Genomic DNA, 22,702 nt, shown 5'->3' with positions numbered 1-22,702 from the left:
GTATTAACTTACATGCAGCCCATAACTTTTGGGACTGTTCCTCCTCCGTTACATTTCCTCGCCATTTACCCTTAGCGTCGCGATTAGCCTCAGAAGCAAAAACAGCGAAATCTTATATTTGTTCTTTTTATATCTCTGAAACTACCTATACTATAGAACTACATTTAATAAATTTTGCAGTCTTCCTGTTTGATCTGTTTAACAAAGCAGTCAATAAAAATATACTTACATAGAAAAATCTGTTTTTCAGATACTTTAATCGGGTAACCTGCTTTTGCGTAATTTCTCAGAAATATAGTTCTTGCTACATTTATATAAATCGAAGTCTAGTTAGAGTTGGCCTGTAAATGCTTCTGGTACATGTAGTTACTTGAAAAAGCAAATATTGTGTGTGAAACAGTAAAAAATCAACCTCATTTCCTCTTAATATTAGCTGTAAGTGCTTCTTGCAGATTAACAAACCTCTGGCGTGTGGTCCTACGTCACCTATAATCCTTTGTAAGGTTCGTGTTGTCCTATAAATTGTCGATATACATACTAAGTCCCTAGTTACAGCCTAAGCTTTTAGTTTCAATCAGAGGATTTCAGTATTCAGATAGTGATTGTAGCCTCGTATAATAAACCAAATGGAAATAACCCAACTGTTGATGCACCCAAAAAACCAGTAATACTTCAAAAATACCTTGAAAAAGGCTATAAGGCTAAATTATTCTTCTAGCATAGACAAAAAGTTTAGCAAGTGGACCTATGGTCCATATAGTCAGTCGTCTGTGAACTTCGTCTTGTCCTGTGAATTGTCAATATATTGAAAAATGGTTATATTTTTTTTAAAAAAATGGAACAATGTTGGTAAGCGTCCAGTTATGGACCCATCGGTAAAGAAATTTCAGTCTTTATAGACACACAATAATTTTCGTTACACTAAAAATTTGGCCTCGTATAAAAGTAAATAGTCGAAATTATAAACATTTCGTGCACTTTATCCAGTAAGCCTTAGCTAGAAATACAATAACAGTGTTACAGACATAAAAAATTAAGCAAGCTTTGATATTCTAGTGGCACATAATAAATATAAAATATCCTTTAAAATACTCTGACAAATAGTTGTGGGTTATCTGAGATCAAAAATTTCAAGCCCTCTCTCCTGCATAAATAGGCTCTAGAATTCACTAAGCCTCAAAATAATATTGGGTACATAAAATAAAAAGCAGATGGAGAGTGACGCTGATCGCATCATCTCCAAACAGCAAAAACAAAAGTATATGGATGGAGCTCTACCTGATATATTTAGGAAACTTTACCTAGTATAAAAGTAACAAAATACTCAGCAAACTCTAAAATAAACAAACTTTCCTACGTAGCAGGCGTAACCTGACCTAAAGAAATACATATAGAAATACAGAACCAAAAATAGCATAGTGGAAATCCATAAACCCTAATAATCATAATAATAATAATAATAATAATATATTCTGTGGCTTACATTTTAGCTAAAAGTACTTTTTCTTTAGTGTTTTTGAAAATATTTAAATAAATACTAAACTCTAAGTTAAAAATTTGTAAATGTATATATGATACAAAACAAAATAAATAAAAATTAATACATACCCTGCAAAAAATCAGTAAAAAAGTTGAAAACATCTCTTTGTGCATCCAAAATATAATAACAAATCCTTCCTGACTGGATTAAATTGTGTTATTTGAGTAATATTAAGCCTAAACTTGTCAAATAAAAGGGTAAAACTTGACAAAACACACTTCATGTGTACAAAATTTAATTCAAAACACATCTAAATTGTGTTATTTGAGTAAACGTGGAGAATAATCCTGTAAACTTGGAAAAAAATCTCTCTCTCTCTCTCTCTCTCACTCTCTCTCTGTGTGTGTGTGTGTGTGTGTGATGGTGTGTATGTGTGTGTGTGTAAGTGTGTGTGTGTGTGTCCAAAATGTAATAAAAAACACGTTCAAATCGTGTTATTTGAGTAAATATTAGAATAAACTTGTGAAATAAACAGATAAAAGTTGAGAACACACACTTTGTGAGTCCAAAATTTAATAAAAAATGTTGCCTGATTAGTATAAATAGTGTTATTTTGGTAAAAATTAACACAAAGTTGTAAAATAATAAGTTAAAAGTTTAGAAAATGTCTTTTTGTGAGTCCAAAATTTAATAAAAAAATGTTGCCTGAACATCTGAAATTGTGTTATTTGAGTAATAATAAGCCTAATAAACAGATAGAAGTTGAGAACACACACTTAGTGTGTCGAAAATGTAACTAAAAGTCTTTCCTGAATAGTACAAATAGTGTTATTTTGGTAAAAAATAAGCCTAAACTTGTGAAATAAACAGATAAATGTTGAGAACACACAATTTGTGTGTCGAAAATATAACTAAAAATCTTTCCTTAATAGTATAGATAGTGTTATTTAGGTTAAAAATAGGTATAAAATTGTAAAATAATAAGTTAAAAAGTTGTAAAAATATCTTTGCGAGTTCAAAATTTAATAAAAAATATTGCCTGAATAGTATAAATAGTGTTATTTTGGTAAAAAATTAACATAAAATTGTAAAATAATAAATTAAAAGTTGAAAAAATGTCTTTGCGAGTCCAAAATTTAATAAAAAATGTTACCTGAATAGTACAAATAGTGTTATTTTTGTATAAATAAGGATAAGCTGTGAAAATGTTTGACATAAAGTCAAAGTTTGGTAAAAAGTAAACTCAAAATTAAGTTAAATAGCACACAGTAACATACATTTACTACCTAAATCAATAATCAAAGGGTCCTAGGTTCGTTACCCCGTGATAAAAGCAAATGGTGAAAACTGTAGGCCCCGTCCCTGATAGCTCTCCCTTCTTCATAGTACATATAAAAAACCCTTACGCTTCGTTCTCCTTGTTCAGAGTAAAGTTCTCGCTCCAATCTAATTGGGTATCCAAAAATCCTTTTTCCTTGTGTGCGTCCTGTGCCTTGGGGCAACCCTGAGCGGAATATTAATTGGCGGCGGAAACCAGTTCTACAAGCGACGCATAGCTTCAAAAAATTTGACCCTTGCTGCGCATTCCAGACATCCTTTGTTGTCTGGTTCAATCCTTCCCCCTGCCCTACAGTATTGCATAGCTTTCCCCTGTTCTTGCGTACTGGTTAACCTTGGAAAAACCGGTTCTGAAAATCTACCGACGCGATCTCTGATTGGTGAATCAGGTTCTTTGTTTGTTCTGACGTTGTGACGTCATTTGACCTTGAACGCACACTCCCCAAATTCCTTTCTCGTCTACCTGCGCGGAGTTCACAGTCTCCTGTCTGGCATCTCGTACCATCGTGTTTCATAACTTAATGAAATGATTACATAGTACTAATTAATAATATTACATATCGCGGGTTCGAGTACCGGGACCGTCTTCTTTCGTACCATTACCAGCGTTCGTAGCGGTTCATAAACCATAAAATCTTATTTTCAATATTATAAACATTAATTATTAACATTTTATACATTACATACTTTGCAGTAATGAATATAAAACCATATGCATAGCGTTTAGTACCTCTAATTACCTTCTATATACATATTTTTCATAAAATAAATAATTATATATTCATAAAAAGTTATAAACATGCAAATACATAAACGTAAAATATTCTAAGTACTTGCAAATAAATTCTAAGTACGTGCGAATTAATTAAAACCCGTGGAAATTAGTTATAAGTACGTGCAAATTAATTGCGAATATTAAATAGCGACCGACGTTGGCGGGGTCCTCAACTACTGACATGTTTCACCAATTTCGCGTTATTACAACATATTTCTTCAATTTTGTTGTAATAAGACATATTTCTGTATAATTTCGTAATTCTCTTGCACATAATTGCTTATTTCATATTTTTTTCTTCGTAGCTTTAGCACAACGGATAGTTCATATTGTCGATGGCAGGATATGGAAATTACGGAAGAAGAAAGGTGCCGTATTTTCTTAGTACAGAAGAAAAATACTCCACTTTTTTTATCCCGCCGACAATTGATAGCCATGCAATCATTATTGACGAAAAATGTTCTCTCTCATTGTTGCACGGGAAGTAAAGAAGTTTCGTTCTCATTTCTTTGCCTTTTTAGCTTTTCACAAGAATCGGTCAAAAGTAAAAATAACATTCGGTATATAACAGCCTCTACTCTACTCTATCGGGTATGGGAGAAATTCGAGAGTACTGTTGTGCATATTTTTGGCTTTACTGGAAATATTTCTGCATTTTTCTGATATATTTGTAACTTTCCATGACACATTTTCCAATTTATATGACATAATTACATACATATTTTACAGTTTTATAGGACATAAAGTCCCGGCCCCTAGACTCATAACGTAATACGACATTTCAAAACAGAAAAAACTGATTTGGTTGAATTGAAAAGATACGTTTAGTTAAGGTTTTTGGTGAATGTGAACAAAAAAAGGCAGCATTTACTAAATTTGGCACGATTACTAAAGAGCATTTAGTGCTAATGAAAAACAATTTGTTCTTCGTCTGTATTTAAACAAATGTTTGTTTGCCAGAAACTATTTTTATTTTGTTATTACAAACTTTTTTCTCTGCGAAGTATTTATGGTTGAAAACATGTTTTCAAGAAGGGGTGCGGGACAGGTGGGGTGCCGCCCCTGACCATGGTCATGTTTTTTCTTATATTGGAAGAAGGTGGAAAGTACAAGGGTAGAAAGATGGGAGAGGAGAGGGAGAAAATAGGGGAGCGCGAAAAATCCACCTCGTCCGGGCTTGACCTTGCCGCTGGCAGCACTTCCACCTACTGAACAAACGAGCGAGGAGACAGAAGAAGCAAGAAACTAGCATATTGAAGTGTATCACGAGATGCATCCCAGGAAAATATCTAGCGAGACAACAATCGTTGACACAGTCAATAAACTTCTTGAAACCTCAAATCCCACAATCAGTCTCCGAGGAAAGTTTTTGCGACAATGAAAAGAAAGAGAGAAGCAGATGTAGTCCCAATTTTGTCGTAGAGAAGAAGGAATGTTAACGTAATAATGTTGCGATTCTGATTTAAAAGTATTGAATTTTGTTTCAAACTTCACGTTCGCACGTACACTATGTAGCCAAAAGTCACCTGACACCCAAGTGAACGAAGCGGTAGTCTCATGGTCTGGGGATGTTTTTTTCTGGTTTGGGCTCGGGCCATTAGTTTTGGTCAATGACAACGTGATCTATGGTGTTATGAGGACATTTTAGACAATAGCATGCTGCCCACACTGTGGCAACAGTTTAGAATAGGCCCTTTTCTCTATCAGTACGATAATGCCCCTGCCCATAAAGCAGGGTCAATTGCATCGTGGTTTGAGGACAGGGGATTTGGCCCGCTCAAAGCCCCGACTGGAACCCCATAGAACATCTTTGGGATGAACTGGAGCGTCGGTTGCGTGCCAGACCCACTCGGCCGAAAACTACCCATGAACTATTCACGAGGCTACAGGACGAATGAAAAAAAACACCAGCAATATACTAAAACTTAGTGGAAAGCCTGTCCCGAAGAGTAAATTCTGTAATAATAGCGAAGGGAGGTCCGACATCTTATTAGTTACCTGGCTGGTGTCTTTGGAATGAACAGCACTGGCTGTTCGGTAACTTTTGGCTATATAGTGTATGTTACTGCAATTCACGGGCGCCCGCAGAGGAGGAGGAACTTCTCCACCCTGAGATATCAGGAAAATCTTCACACAATTCGAATGGTGAAATTTTAGCGTGAAAGCATAGATGAGTTCCAGGAAAGACAGCAGAAAAAGTGGTCTGTTCATCGTGAAATGTACAAAAATATACAAAGAACTGTTCATCAACAAAGTGATAGATGTTTGTGGAAAGGGAGCAAGCCAAATCCAGTTTATATTTAAATAGTGGACTCTAAACTTTAGAAAAACACTAAGATATTTTTTAATGAATTTCAATTTTATGATTGTAATAATAAATATAATTATAATAATAATAAAAAATATTAGGTTTTTTATGATGGAAGGGCAAGATATGAAATTCTCTGCCCCCTAGTGCTCGAATAGGAAATTCCTAGCTTTGGGTGGGGGAGCACTTTGCCCACTTTGGGGAAGGGTGGGGAATGCATGGAAAAATACATTGGGTGGGCGATGCCTACACAAATTATCCTAGTGGGGGGATGCAGTATGAGAATTTTCTTAACTTGGTGATAGCATCCCTCATACTTTGAGCACTGTTGTCCCCTCCCCCATCCAGAAAAAAATTCGCTGGGAGCCTTGCTGCAATTAATGCTTCTTTGTAGTTTATATATACAGGGTGAGCATAAAGTCTTTCCCTGATTATGAATATTTATATCTCAATTTTCACGGTAGATAGGCAAATAAACCCTATGGCAATAAGTAGTGCAATACATCAAGTTTTATTTTCCATTTCTTTGTTCTGTCTGATTCTTATTCTGGTTTCCATATCATGGCCACCGCGTACGCCGGACATAACCCCTCTTGACTTTTTTTATGGGGTTACGTTAAAGACACAGTGTTTAGTTCACTAGTTCCTGATATGAAAACTCTTCAGATACTAATACGGGATGCTATAGAGACGGTGACGCAAGAGATGTTGGTAAAGACATGGGGAGAAATTGAGTATCGCCTAGACGTTCTAAGGGCAACAAAGGGAGCACATTTCGAAATGTACTGAAGTGTACTGATAACAAAACATTATGAGCTAAGCTACCATTTCCAACAAACCGCACATCTGTATCTAGCATAGTTCGTTAGCAATAAAAGTTTGTAATCAGGGAAAACTTTATGCTCACCCCTGTATATATATATAGGGTGAGTCATAAGTCTCCATACAAATGGTGAAAACGGTGACTAATGTTCATTTTTCCTTTCCAGGCAGGTGAACCAATTAAAAAGAGATGCCACTAACGAAGGAAGAATGGATTGACATCATTCTGTTGGCTGGGAGTGGTAACACCCGTCATGTAGCACGTACATTCAATGCAACCCACAGAACGCAGATAACCCACGACACCGTGGCCAAACTTATCAAGGAATTCAGAAGAACAGGTTCCGTCGCCAACGAAAGCAGGCCTGGAAGACCAAAGACTGCAACAGATGAAAGGAGGGTAACGCATGTGCCATGGTTGTACCACGCCCAGCCAACAGAATGATGTCAATCCGTTCTTGCTTCGTTAGTGGCATCTCTTTTTAATGGTTCACCTGCCTGAAAAGGAAAATAAACATTAGTCACCGTTTTTGCCATTTGTATGGAGACTTATGACTCATTCTTGTGTGTGTGTATATATATATATATATATATATATATATATATATATATATATATATATATATATATATATATATATATATATAACGGGTAACTTAACCCCATACATGGAAGTTATAATACTGGTTTAGTATTTGTAGTTTATAAAGCGTATTTATACATTGTTTTATAATTTCAAGTTCATAACTTGCTGTAGATATAAGATTAGGATTTGAGAACTTCAAGATTGATTTTGTATGCCTCTCCGTGAAAAAAATTCAAAAGCAAATCTTTACTACATACTTCAAAAGTGAAAATTTGTGGGAAACCTGTAAATCTTGAAAATCTTAATTTCAAATTCAATGAAATTGCAAATACAAAATGTTGATACTACTCATTTCATACAAATTCCGAAGTTTGATACGCACATCTCAAATGCAACCAGAGATATTGATTGTTATTTTGCACTCCTAATACAACAATTGAGCACGTTATGTATGACGGGGTTCGTTCTGTGGCGCAACCACAGGGGGCAGGGGCAAGGCGGGCACACCCCTTATTTAAAAATTTATGCAAGCAAAAATACATTTCGCAAAATTTTCTAGTTCGCTTCGCTCGAAGTGCTTCCGTTTCTTACACTCTCTTCAAGTTCAGAGCCGTCGGCGGGGTCGGCCGGGGTTCGGCGGGAGTTGGCCCTGGGCCCAGAACGATCTAAATTCAAAAATGTATAATAAAAGAGAAAATGCCATGACGATCCACGAAATTATTTGCGACCTATTAAATCGATATTGTCTTCAGTTTACAAAAAAATGGATCAATTTTTTTTTGCTAGCTTCGCTCCCATTATTATTATTATTATTATTTTATGTAATCCATTGTGAATTACCAAAGATAAAAGTTTGTAATCATATAGCAACTCCAGACTGTTGCAACAAACATTTAAGACAGTTTTGTCTTAAATGTTATACATGTCATATGTACCAAAATAATTATATTCGGAATATATATCACGCATTTTCAGTCTTTCAAAAACAAAGTTTGTCTGCTTTTCCATCATTAGCTAATGTGAAATTGAACGAGTTGAAAAAATATTTCAAATCCTTTGTTCCAACACCGACTTCTACCCACTTTTTGGGTGATTTATCATGATAATAACGTCTTTGATACTACTACTACTACTACTAATAATAATAATAATAATAATAATAATAATAATATTATTATTATTATTATTATTATTATTATTATTATTATTATTATTATTATTATTATTTACATATTTACTTGCACTCCCCCCGGCAAATATTCGTGGTTGCGCCTTTGGGTTCGTTCAATCTTAGACAACACTGGTCGCAGGCAACTACCACAGTATTACGAGCTCGCTTCACGGCGAACAGTAATGCTGAAGTGGCGTTCAGTTTAATTGAAAGCATTGATTAATTGATTTTACTTCTTTTTATGCCACTTTTGGCTAATCTGAATATGAGGAAAAGTATCATGTGATGAAATTGATGAAAAATGATGCCCAAAAACTGGATTCGAACCTGGGACTCCTGGCGTCAAAGAATTGTCGCAGTACAATAGTCAATAAAATCACTGAAACTTGTGAAACATCTTATGAACCACAAGAGCGACGAGCTTATAAAATGAAAAGGAGATGGCAGCACAGTAAATGAAGAAACTTCAAGGTAAAGTAAGTGAGTAAAATTGGAATGTAATCTATCAGACTCCCAAAAGATTACAACACCGTATTATATTATGCTAAATGTTAACAATTTGTACAAGACAAATGGGTAATAGATATTGCAGACGAAACTGATTTTCGTGTACCAATGTACTTCTAGCTGCATTTTCTGCTTTTCCCTCTCGATCTTTTTAAACTAGAAAGTATAAAGATATATTATGGAAAGCATTTTTGGAAAGGCGTTGATATGCCTTATCAAATATTTGAAGAGGTGGCAGGGTGGGCCTACCCAATTGCCAATACAATCAAATTCAATAAATATGTACACTTGGGACAATGTGAATAGTTCAATAAATAAGTGTATTACGGTGTTCACTCCAAGTTTATTTTACTTTGGAATAGTATATACAGGGTGTATCATAAGTGATGGTCATAAATGAAACCAGAGATACATTGCGTCAAACCCAGACGAAAGCTCCTCTTCCACTTTTCCGAGAGATGCTCTATGTCGGAGCTAGACACCACCGAAAGTGTGGGAAAGTACAATTCACACCTCTGTAGGACGAGTACTATGGCAGTTAGAAAGATGGTTCCAAAGAAATCATAAAGGAATATTATCCGCTCTACCAGAAACGCACCATGGGAGATCTGTGGGACCTATGCGGAAGGGACTCCCCATAGGAAATGGGGTTCCTCGTAGAAAGAATACGTGAAAGGGGTATCTGAGGAAGCAGGTGGACGTCAATTACATGGTATGCAGAGACCATTCACAATTACGGAAACACGATAGACGAAACCTGGATAATTTTAGCATGGTTGCGTTGCCGGAGGGGCAATGGGCATAGCAACACCAACAGCAAATGCAAGCAAAATGCTAGTTGGCTGACGAATGTCATGGGAAAACATTGTGGTTAAATGTGACCTCACATGGAAACCGTTTCAAGGAAGGTATTTAAAAAAAACCTGAACACGTATATACACTTTACTTCACAGGTAGAACACTGTACAAGAAGTTACAGCAAGTGCTCCAAATGACTTCCGTTAATTTCCACAGAACAGCGCAACCGTCTGTGTAGTGAATCCCGCACTCTTTCCAATATCCCCGGTGTATTTCGTATTTGTGCACATGCATCAATCACACGTTCCTCTAACTCGACCAACGTTATCGACAGAAGAGCTGTAAACCATGCTCTTCATGTGACCCGAAATACAAAAATCCAATGGATTTAAATTAGGTGACCGTGGTGGCCACAATACAGGCCCCGCACGACCTATTCAGTGCCGACCATAGCGTCCCGTAAAGTGCCGCCGCACAGGTAAAGCAAAATGTGCTGGTGCCCTATCGTGTATGAACCACATACACAACCGCTGGTGAAGGGGAACATCTTCCAGGAGGCGTGGAAGATGATTACGTAGGATCTGAAGGTACCCACGACCATTGAGTTTGGGTGGCAGGATGTGAGGTCCCAATATCATATCACCTACTACACCCATCCACACATTCAAGGTGAAACGTTGCTGATGTCGTGACTCAAACATTTCATGGGGATTTTCATCACATCACACGTGAGTATTATGAAAGTTCACAATTCCGTCACAAGTGAATCCACCTAATTCCATTTATGTGAACTAAATGTCAACTAAAAAGCGGAGGCGAAATGCACGTTTTTGCAGCATCCACTGACAAAACCTAACCCTGGCCTCGCAATCCGTTGCTTGGAGACATGTACGCGTTGGAGATGATACGGGTAGAGCAACTGGCGGTGTAAAATGCGCCACACGCTACACCGACGGTTGCGCTGTTGTGTGGAAATGAACGGAAGTCATTTTGAGCACTTGCTTTAACTTCTTGTACAGTGTTCTACCTGTGAAGTTAAGTGTATCATACGTGTTTAGGGTATTTTTTTAATACCTTCCTTGAAACTGCTTCCCATGTGAGGTCACATTCAACCACAATGTTTTCCCATGACATTCGTCAGCCAACTAGCATTTTGCTTGCATTTAGTGTCGGTGTTGCTATGCCCATTGCCCCTCTGGCAACGCAACCATGCTAAAATTATCCCGGTTTCGTCTCTTGTGTTTCCGTAATTGTGAATGGTATCTGGATATCATGTAATTGACTTCCACCTGCTTCCTCAGATACCCCTTTCACGTATTCTTTCTAAGGGGAACCCCATTTCCTATGGGGAGTCCCTTCCGCATAGGTCCCACAGATCTCCCATGGTGCGTTTCTGGTAGAGTGCGTAATATTCCTTTATGATTTCTTTGGAACCGCCTTTCTAAGTGCTATAGTACTCGTCCTACAGAGGTGTGAACTGTACTTTCCCACACTTTCGGTGGTGTCTAGCTCCGACACTGAGCATCTCTCGGAAAAGTGGAAGAGGAACTTTCGTCTGGGTTTGACGCGATGTATCTCTGGTTACATTTATGACCATCAATTATGATACACCCTGTATATTATAAAAAAGATCATGTTATTATTCCATAAAGAGTTTTGCTGTCCTTTGCCGAAACACTGATCTAGTGAATAAGTTTACGAAAGTCAGAGTAAGTATTATGTTGAATTGAATTAATTTAAGCTTATCTTTCAACTTCTCTAACTTCGTCATTGGGAAACGAAAGGAATTTCCGAAGCTCTTGAAACAAACGTATAGTGTTGTAAATAAGGCACAGACAAAGTCTAAATAACTTTTCCAAACTTAGATACTTCAGGTTTCTAACTAGATATATTTTAAAATTTTATAAACATGCCAAAGGAGAGCTGAATATCTTGAGGGCGACATCAAGTAGACACATATCCTGCAATTATATACAGTACCACCAAACTGCAGTGTAATTTGGGTTGTCTGTCTGTTAGGGTACGCATGAAATTTCAAGAGTTTCCTCCCAGGTGGCCCTACTGATATCAGCATGTAGGACTATTCTCCATCAACTGTAAGAACAAAGTTTAATGTAAACGAAACCCCTTGACTTTTGAGAAACAGATCCTTTCCTATGTGTCAGTCCCGGGATCATTTTACCCATGAATATATTAGTTCTAGCTGCGCAATAAGGTCCTACAACTTCAACATAGCAGCTACATCACACGCACGGTATTCCTACGCGCAACATTCATGCGCAGCTGTCATTCGAAGAACCAATAGGATTTCCCACAAGCCACGTGCATTTCTTTACATTGGCTCCGTTCTTACAGCGAATAGAGAATAGAATTTTTAATAGCCTTTGTCCCTTACATTAAAAGAGAAACATAAATTAAGAGTATTTGAAAATTAAATCCTTACGAAAATATTTGGACCTAAAAGGGATGAGGAGACAGGTGAATGGAGAAGGTTACATAATTTAGAATTACATAATTTTTATTAATATCCAGATATTATTAGAATAATTAAATCAAGAAGACTTAGGTAGATGGGCAGGCCATGTGGTACAAATGGGAGAGGAAAGAAGAGTCTACAGAATTCTTGTTGGGAGACCTGATGCTAAGGGACCTGTAGGAAGGCCAAGATGAAGATGGATAGATGACGTTGACCTAAAGGAAATCGGTAAGGATTGAAAAGATTGGATTGATCTTACCCAGGATAGAGACAGGTGGTAGGCTTGTGTTGCTACAGTCATAAACCTCCGGGTTTAAGAAGGCTAGAGAGTTAGTTAGTTAGTTAGTCTTCATCTTACAAGCTACGCTACGTCAGTGTGACGCGACTGTGGGCCAGAAGCGCGCACACTGGCACATGTGTAAATATATATATTAAAATGTAATATACGTGAATTATTAATTCTATTAAATACATTTTTCATTATTTCTCATTATTTTAATTTTTACATCATAAAGACACGACTTTAACCAATTAAATACTTACTCTCTCCAGTCATAACTGCTTGAGTATATCTACTGGGTAGCATGCTTGTGTAGCCATAGAAACTGGACTGCTGAACTGCAAAAGGAAAACATGAATCAGCATGATATTAGAGAAGGTTAGAGTTGACGAGCTGTAACTTTGCGGGTGAACCCTGCGCAAGAGAGGGTAGCAGTAGCATGGAGAGGTGATACGTGTTGCCTTAGCCACTGAGCGTCATCATTCTCTTATTTTGTAAGAGCTGTCGACCAATCAAAAGGCGAGTAGGTGGCAACTATGTATCTGTATCTCTCCGAGGAGTAGCCAAGGTCACACGCAAAGTTACAGCTCGTCAACTCTAGTTGATCAAATCAGATTAAAAAGTTGTATTTTTACTTTTAATTCGATGAAAAAAATGTACTCTACAATCTAATTTTAACCTTTTGGATTTATATTATCTTACCTGTGCATCCCAGTGCGACCACTGCAACTGCTACCAGATTAATGGTGTAAGACGTGGAGGGTCCAAACACCTCCCACCAAATCTCGCAAGTAGCCACAAAGGTCAACGTGAAGAAAGACACCAGGTAACCTGAAAAGAAGATACGCGACTTATTTTCATTATTCATATATCATTGAAACTAAAACATCTCGGAGATTTCAGTTTGAACTAGCCAACGGAAAGAAACATTGCTTGTCCAAGAGGCATAGGTGCATATTTCATTTTACAAGGTCTGTCAATAAAATAATGAGACTGGCAACACTGCACACAACCTGGCAACCCTGCGGGCTTACCCGTCAACTGACCGTTAGTAGAAGCTGCAAGTTGCTAGTAGTTAGTGTTTGTGCGGTTTCTCATAAAGCTAGGGTTACCAGATGACAGACTTTAAAGAAGAATACATTTTTAGATTTCACGAAAGATTTTACAGAAGTGTTGTACCTGGTTATATATGTATAATTTCTGAATTCTGATGTCTTGAAACTCAAATTAAAAGAAGCCACGGCGTATCGCATATTCTTACCTATTGTTAGAAAATTGCGGCTTACCGTGAGCCACCGTAGTGTCGCAAATCCTTTGAAATCAAAACTTCACGAACCGTGGCGGAGAAAACAGAAGAAACGCCAACGTCCAACAATTTTTCTCTGTCGGAAGAAAAGTTTCTTGACTTTGCGTTGCAACTGAAAGTGTTGTATTTCCTTATCTTTAAAATGAACACGGAAACAATATTAACAATTATTAACAATTATTTACAAATATAAAATTTTGTTACGAATCTTGAAGTTGAAGCAATTGTCTATATCCCAAACAAGAAGACATTTCCCCATTTTCCTTAAAACCCACCCGTACTATTTTTAGGACTCGAAAAAGAGTTGAGTTGAGTTGGGTTGGTGTTTTAAGTCCACTTTATGCACAGTAAGGCTAATCGAAACTGGACATACAGTTTGAAGTGGGATCCGAAAAACTTTTGCATCTACCGGGTATCGAACCCAGGACCCCTTGATTACAAGGCGACGACGCTACCACTGCGCCATTGGGGAGGCCCCCCGAAAAAGAGGAAATGTCCGGGTAATTAATTTGTGCCAATTTTGGTTAATTTGCGAAGATGGGGATAAGTGATGATATGATGAAATTGTTGAATGGACACTCACAAACATCCATGCCCAGGCCATGATTCTAACCCGGGACCCCTGGCATCGTAGCGCGAAATGTCCGGGTAAAATAGGACATCTGGTAAGTCTACATAAAGCGGTTGTTCGGGAATGGAAGAGAGCATTTTGTTTTGTGTGAAGCTAGAAGAAAATGGCATGTACCAAAATGAATATAACAAAAACGAAATAGCCCTGTGGGTGGGGATCATGTTAAGTCGAGGTCACAATTGTTCAAGTTACATAAGGCATTGTCAGAAGACCGCTGAAGATGAACTCCACACTGGAAGACCTTCAACTTCAAAACCGACACAATATAGAAAGAATGTTGTGAGCTTTTGTGTTTCCGCCCATCGATTTACCATGAGAATGAAAAGCGATGAGTTGAATTTGAAGCACACCACGGTCCATCAGCTTTTAACATGGGAACTGGGCATTGCCAACACTTGGATGCTTCACCATGACAATTCTCCTTGGCATCTCTACGAATGAATGTTTGGCTTAAAACTAATTCTGTGGTTCCTCAGCTCCCCCATTCTCCTGATATGAGTCCCCGTTCATTTTTCTGTTCCTAAACTTGAAAATCCACCTCAAACGACGCCATTTTTGGACAATAGACAACATTGATTGATTGATTGATTGATTGTAACCGATCAACTAATGGGGATTCCAGTTACTGACTGCGAGAGCTGATATGAAGCAACGTCTCTTGCGGTCGGTGTATGACCTCCCAAGGGAACTATTTTCAAGGATATAATACTGACTCGCGTACTTTCGACGGTGCCTTTGGCCACGTCTTGTACGCTCGCATGCGTGACCTTCGGCCACGTTGTGAGCGTAATCATATTATAGATAGGGGAAAATGTCTGCATGTTGTATTGGATGAAGGGGAACAAGTGTATAAGTACGCTAATTTGAAAAGTTTAGAAAGTAACTCTATGTGTGTATGGGCTCTAATAAGGTACAAATATGCAAAGTATTATTGTATATTTTCTTAATAATAAACTGAGTAAGTAATAACCGTTTCAAGATTATTAGTTGGATGTCTTACATAAACGAATTCAATAGCGACATTAAATTGGAAATGCAATATTTACGCATTTTGTCATTGTCACATTTTTAAACGTAATTGGAAAATTATTGTTTTCCGTTATTTCCCTCAAATTCCTACCATGCGTCTGTAATAAATTCTGACGCTCGTATTTTGAAATACGAAATGTCTAGTATAATTTCCTTACAGTAGTTCTTGGGGTGAAAATAAACGTTCTTTAAGTTCCCTAGCAACGTCCGTTTCCATGGTGAACAACAAGCACGGCAAACTATCTAAATATTTGTTTGATATTATACCTCTAAACATTTAATTAAAACAACCACGATTTAAATATATTCGCATTGAGTTTACCAATATATACGTAATTGTATCTGGGCTGAAACTCCTTATTATGTAGATGTCACCCTTGTTTGAGCCACCTTTTCAAAGCCAGGAGTTGATTCATCAGTGTGTTGTACATCTGTGAGAAATATAATGTATCTCGACAATTAAGAATTGAAGGAAACAATGTGTGTTGCAAAAAAATGTCCGTGGCAACGGTTGCTAAGGACGTGAAAAAAGAGCTTTTTCACCCTTAAGCAAGGGCAAAGTGAGCGATTTCTTAATTTTCTCAGCCTTTTGGGACGATTTCATGGGGCGTCGTAATCGGGCATTTTTCGCATCCGGGGCTTCCTTCATGGAGAACATTTATGTCAGTGAGTGGTGGGATTGGGGCTATATATATATTGGACTCGCGTACTTTCGACGTGGCCTTTGGCCACGTCTTGTACGCTCGCATGCGTGACCTTCGGCCACCTTGTGGGCGCAATCATGTTATAGATTGGGTTCCACAATGATCTTAATGACTTTGAAAATGTCTGCATGTTGTATTGGGTGATGGGGATCATGCGTATAAGTTCGCTAATTTGAAAAATGTATAAAGTAACTTTGTGTGTGTATGGGCTCTAATAAGGGTCAAATATTCAAAATATTATTGTATGTTTTCTTAGTAATGAACTGAGTAAGTAATAACCGTTGCAAGATAATTAGTTGGATGTGTTTGCATAAACGAATTCAATAGCGGCACTAAATTGAAAATGCAATATTTACGTCTTTTGTCATTTTCACATTTTTGAACGTAATTGGATAATAACTGTATTCCGTCATTCCCCCCAAATTCCTACCTTGCCTCTGTAATAAATTCTGACGCTCGTATTTTGAAATACGAAAAGTCTAGCATAATTCCCTTACAGCAGCTTCCGGGGTGAAAATAAACTTTCCTTAAGTTCCCTAGCAACGTCCGTTTCCATGGACAACAACAGGCACGGCAAGCTCTAAGGAATTGCATGTCATTATACCCCCTAAACATTTAGTTAAAACAAGCACGATGTAGATATTTACGCATTGAGTATAACGTAAATGTATCTGGGCTGAAACTCCTTATTATGTAGATGTCACCCTTGTTTGAGACACCTTTTCAAAGCCATCAGTTCACTCATCTGTGTGCTATTGATCTGTGAGAAATGTAATGTATCTCGACAATTAAGAATTGAAGGAAACAATGTGTGCAAAAGAAATGCCCGTGGCAACGGTTGCTAAGGACGTGAAAAAAGGGCATTTTTACCCTTAAGGAATGGCCGATTGAGCGATTTTTTAATTTTCTCGGCCTTTTGGGACGATTTCATGGGGGGTCGTAATCGCGCATTTTTCGCCTCCGGGGCTTCCTTCATGGAGAACATTTATGTCAGTGAGTCAGTGAGATTGGGGCTATATACAGGGTGTCATTTTAATGGCGCCCATAGACCACAGATTCGTGTAGAGGACATCAAAACAAACAACTTTTCTCAGTAACATTCTTCACGTTGGTGCGTCAATTCGACGCTACAGCCGTTCAAAAAAGACCGTTTTGCCGCCTGGATGCTGGCAACCCAACACAACATTTGATCGTATCTGTGACGTCATTTCCTGCGGCGAAACAGCGCACGGCAGGGTTGCAAGGAACACACAAATTTTGTGAAAAATGACAAACTACCAACCACATTATTAGCTGTAAAACGAAGCGAGAAACGCGTCCAGTAGACCGAACATCATAGCCTACCAGCCAGAAGATCAGCAGCCATCTCAGGGGAAGGGGGAAGTGAACCAACGGTATAAGAAATGGTAATAACGTATTCAAAATGAAGAGTCGATATCGGATTTTGTCTCAGCCTACATGTCAAATATCAATAACAATAACTTTTATTGGACTTACAGCTTACATATGGCTGTTTACGCCCAGCTACATGTCAATTATATTTGCAAATCTCGTTGCAAGGTTGATATCTACAGGTTTGTGTCCAGATGCCTTCTGGTACTTTGTGCTGATAACGGAAGTATCCGAGGTCCACGTTGTTACATTACGGCTAAAACAAGTACAACCACAGTAACAATCTAATTATGAATCAGTAGCGAATACACTGTCCTGTTCACAGTTGCAAACTATTACATGTGTATCCGGTGCGTAGATAAACAGTCGTCGGAGAGTTTGTTTTACTACTATTTATATCCCTGTATTTTCAACCATTTTTGTCACTTGCCTCATAATGCTCTGAATATACATTATATTATGTGTTGCTTACCTTTGGAATTTTGAGTTCTCTCATTTCTATTTTGTCATCTGTTCAGTGTGTCACAGACAACTAGTATCAGGAGGACGAAGTGGATAGACTAAATTGTAGATGCCAACTTGGTAACTAGATTTGCAAATACTTGACATGCAAGCTGATACAAAATTCGATATGACCACTTCCACTTGAATTCAATTTTCTTTCTACCATTTCTCGTATCGTTTGTTTACTTCCTGTTAGGTTACAGAACGTGTTTTCTCGTTTTGTTTTACGGTACATAATGTGGCTGATTGTAGCTATGTCGTTTTTCACAGAATATGTGTGTTCCTGGCAACCCTGTAACGCATCGCTTCACGATGGGATATGACGTCACAAATGCAATCAAATGTTGTGTGTGGTTGCCAGCATTCAGGCGGCAAAACGGGCTTTTTTGAACGACTGTAGCGCCGAAACGACGCTCCAACGAGAAAAATATTACTGAAAAAAGTTGTTTGTTTTGATGTCCTCTATACGTTTCCGTGGTCCGTGGGCGCCATTAAAATGACACCCTGTATATATTAGATTTGTAGTTTGAATACAGTAGCGTAGCAACATATCGCGAGGCCCTGGGCGAGATTAGAATGCGAGGCCCCATCCGTTTTTAAATTTGAAATCTTAATGTGAATCGATAGAAAATCTTCAGGGACACGTCAGCAAATTATCATATTTAAATAATAATAAATCACTGAAGAAAATTATATTTAATGATTTCAGTCACCCTAAAAATATCTTTCTTTGTTTTCCGGGAGCTGAAATAAGAAACTGTAGGACGAAAGTAAGAACTGCTTACACCATCCATTGCCTCCTTGAGTTGCAAACAACCCAAGCATTTAAATGTCTCGAACTTGCTTCGTGGCAGTTGAAGGTGCTTTATTGTTAACATATTATAATCGGGAGCGCAAGGTCGAAAGAAAGACGAAAAGACAAAACAAATTGCTTTTTATTCGAAAAACAAATAAATGAGTAAAAATGTCCACGTGAATTTTTGCATAAATGTTTCAAATGAGTAATATGACAATTCTCTTTACTTTTTCCGGCCCCCTTAGGCTTAGAGCCTAAGTCTGTATGTTACGCCCCTAATTTGACGTATTATAACGTTTAACTAGAATTTAAAGGCAGATAAAAACATAATGTTTTAATTGTATTGCCTACAAAAATTAGCCTTTTCCATCTTTTCTCCCTTGACTTTTATTTAATATTTTTTTGTATCAACCCCATGAGACGCGAGGCCCCGGGCGGTCCCCCACTTTGCCCGCCCCTTGCTACGCCACTGTTTGAACATATGTACGTGTGGGTGTGTGAACAGGGTGTACCAGAAGTGATAGTGCAAACGGAAACGGTGAAAAGTACACGATAATAGAAACAAGATAGTCCCAGTAAACATGGGGTAGCATGGTATTGTTGTTTTAAATCCACTTTATGCACAGATAGGCTAATCGGGACTGGACCTATAGTTTAAAGTGAGATCCGAACAACTATGTGTCTCCACCGGGTATCAAACCCGGGACCCCTTTCACTTTACAAGTGACGTGCCTATTATGCCTTTCGTCCTGTACAGAACGTATGGTTTGTTTACACCGTCCCATTTTCGACAGTGTTCAGTTTATAAACAAAGAACCCTCGGAGTACTCAATGAGACATGCGTAGGATGTGTACAAACAAGCAATTCAGTGGCGTAAGATAACCATACATTCGAAATTATCTCGCAACCTGTTCGTTTGAGACACCATGTTTATTGGGACATTTTTGTTTCTACTATCGTGTACTTTCCGCCGCTTCGTTTGCACTATCACTACTGGTACATCCTGTGTTACACACACATACACACACCAGATATATATATATATATATATATATATATATATATATATATATATATATATATATATATATATATGTATGTATGTATGTATGTGTGTATATATATATATATATATATATATATATATATATATATATATATATACCGGGTGGTTCAAAAGTCCCGGAACGGTCACATATCATACACATCGAATCGGAAAACGAAAAAATACGTGTTGAATAAGTGAAAGAAAGCTATTCAATGATATCACACTTGATTTCCCACCCCCGCCCCCTGGTGGTGTGGCGGGGGGCAACTGTGAAATTTTAAATGGAAATCCCCATTTTGTATTGTAGAATTTCATTCCGAGTGCAACGAGCTATCAATCATCCTCCTAGCTCAATTAGGAACGAAGATATGGCAATTTTAAATTCTTGAAAGGAAAGAAAAGAAGAAAAAAAAGTGAATATTTCATAAAACCCAAAAATTTTCAAAGGGACGTATCTCTGCCCTAGTTGAGCTAGAGTGAAAGCGATTGCAGATTCGGAATCTGCACGTAGATTCCGAATCTGCAATTGCTTTCACTCTAGCTCAACTAGGGGCAGAGATACGTCCCTGCGTGTCTGTGTGTGTAGGGTTATATTGAAACAGTCTCGTCATTACTTTATTGACAAACCTCGTATATTGAAACTGTAGCAACAGGAGAAATATCAAGTACACAACAAAAACAACAAGATGACAGATGGTAAAATATTTTAAGAAATTAAAATCACACATGCTTTGTTAAAAATTGTCGGTAACTGTGATCTTTCAAGAAAAGGTCAATATTTTGGAGGTAGGTGTTCGTATAAGTGGTGAAGCCTATAGAAAAGAGATCGTTCGAAGGAGGAGAAGCATTGAAATTGTGGAAGAGTTTTACATTACTGGTTGGTTGTGTGGATACTGGTAGATTAAATTGATCTACAAAAAAATCACTTTTAATGTTACCATTACTAAAGCGTCTGCTAGTTCACGACAAGCGTGTGTTTGCTGGATATTGAAAACAGACATAATGCAGGTGCCTCTGAAAAGGCAACCAATTGCGAGAGAAAAAAGTTAAGAATAGAGTCAATTCTGAAAATATTAGTCTAGAAGCCATGGTCCAGATAGAGAAGCTGTATTAAAGAATAGGCCGAAGTGATGCCAAGAGTATAAAACATGGACTGCCGACCAATGGAAACATGTAATCTGGTGGCGTGATTTCACCTTCGCTCTATTTCCCGCCCAGGCCGTGTGAGAGTTGAACACCGGCATACACATATAATCCGGTCTTAATCCTGCCAATAGTGAAACATGATGATGCTTCAGCCATAATCGTATCGTAATTTTCACTACAGCGAAGTGGCTTAAGCTGTCGTATTGTAACCAAGGGTCTGGACTCGATTTACAGCGAAGTCATAATTTAGTGGTTCTGATTCCACTTTAAACTATAGGTCCAGTTTAGCCTGTGTGAGTATACATTGGAAAGCATCCTTACAGAATTAAGTAGCACTTCAAAGAATTAATATAATTATTGATCAGGTAGTAAATAATACAAAGATGATATTAGAACAGCAGGCAAAGCAAATAAAATATTGATCGAATATACCATATGTGTAGGTGGCAGGATCAGGGGAACTTCGCCCCTCTAGATATTGCACCATCCCCCCCCCCCTTTCTGCTTACAAAGTTTTAGTTCTTGGGATTTATAGCTATAAATATAATATACACACAATATCCTGATGCTTCTAAAGAGATTATTGACAAAGCAAGATGGCGTAAAATGTGTTAAACAATCAAAACCACTGATGTTTACATAAATAAAGCACATGAAACACATATGTAAAAATATTAAAATTAACAATTCTAATACGAAGATTAATTCAGGACATAAATTCTATGTTATTCAAATTTGTTCATAAAATAAATCTGTGACTTCAACATGTCAGGTAAAGGTAAAGTGTTCCCTGTGCTTAGCACCACGCCATGAAGGCGTATAGGGGGTGTGGGGGTAACGCCCCACACTTTCTTGATCCGGTCGTAAGTGGGGGTGATGTGATCAGCACCACGCCCCCGACCGCCTTTACCCCCCAGGGTTTCCCCCAGGTATCCATGTTATTCGACGCTGGGTGTGCGCCGGGACCGCTTCCACCGTTAGAAAAGTTCCCGGATTTGAACCGGCCGGGGATCGAACCCGGGACCTTAAATCTGTGACTTCAACATGTCACTCAAAATAAATTGACTATTGTCAACAATACAATCTTATCTTTTTAAAATGTACAGTACATACGAGTAAAGTAGTATAATTCCTATTTTTTTTCATAGCATGGCAACTTTTAATAGAGGAACTGACTGTGATTCTTCGCTCAAGCACACATAACATATATCCTACACTCTTCATCAGGGGCAAGGTATTTGTCCCCTGAGCTCCACCCGAGGGATGGCCTGAACTAGTCCCGTTATTAAGAAAACAATAAGCCCAACGTACAGACGTAAAATACAATTTTATTTGTGGTTGTTTATATATGAGAAGAATGACACATTTCATACATTAGTCGACAAGGAAATAGTCCATTCATTTAAAGCAAGATCGTGTTGATTATAAACATGAAAGGGGTGACAGAAGAGATTTGAAGTAAAGGCGGGAGGGGGTGATGAAATTTGGTGTATATCATCGATTCTTCATGAGAATATACTCGTAATAGGCTACTATAAACCACACACTCACCACTAGACTTTTCTTCCTTTTTTAAGTAACTGAATAGAGCATCGTTTCTCAAC

At 37.8% G+C, this 22,702-nt stretch overlaps 1 protein-coding gene across 1 annotated transcript in view; it reads right to left on the bottom strand.

Annotated features, from left to right (window-relative positions):
- Positions 1-22,702, bottom strand: part of Ent3 (equilibrative nucleoside transporter 3) — a 117,879-nt gene that overhangs the window by 60,290 nt on the left and 34,887 nt on the right. Inside the window, exons 3-4 of the mRNA XM_083136792.1 lie at positions 13,244-13,372; positions 12,805-12,879 (exon numbers count right to left, since the gene is read on the bottom strand). Of these exons, the coding sequence (XP_082992918.1) occupies positions 12,805-12,879; positions 13,244-13,372 (204 nt within the window). The remainder of the gene's footprint in view (positions 1-12,804; positions 12,880-13,243; positions 13,373-22,702) is intronic.

Source organism: Lepisma saccharinum, chromosome 15, assembly GCF_977018435.1.
Source record: "Lepisma saccharinum chromosome 15, izLepSacc3.1, whole genome shotgun sequence".
Classification (NCBI taxonomy): Eukaryota; Metazoa; Arthropoda; class Insecta; order Zygentoma; family Lepismatidae; genus Lepisma; species Lepisma saccharinum.
This window is presented reverse-complemented; position numbering and strand designations above follow the sequence as displayed.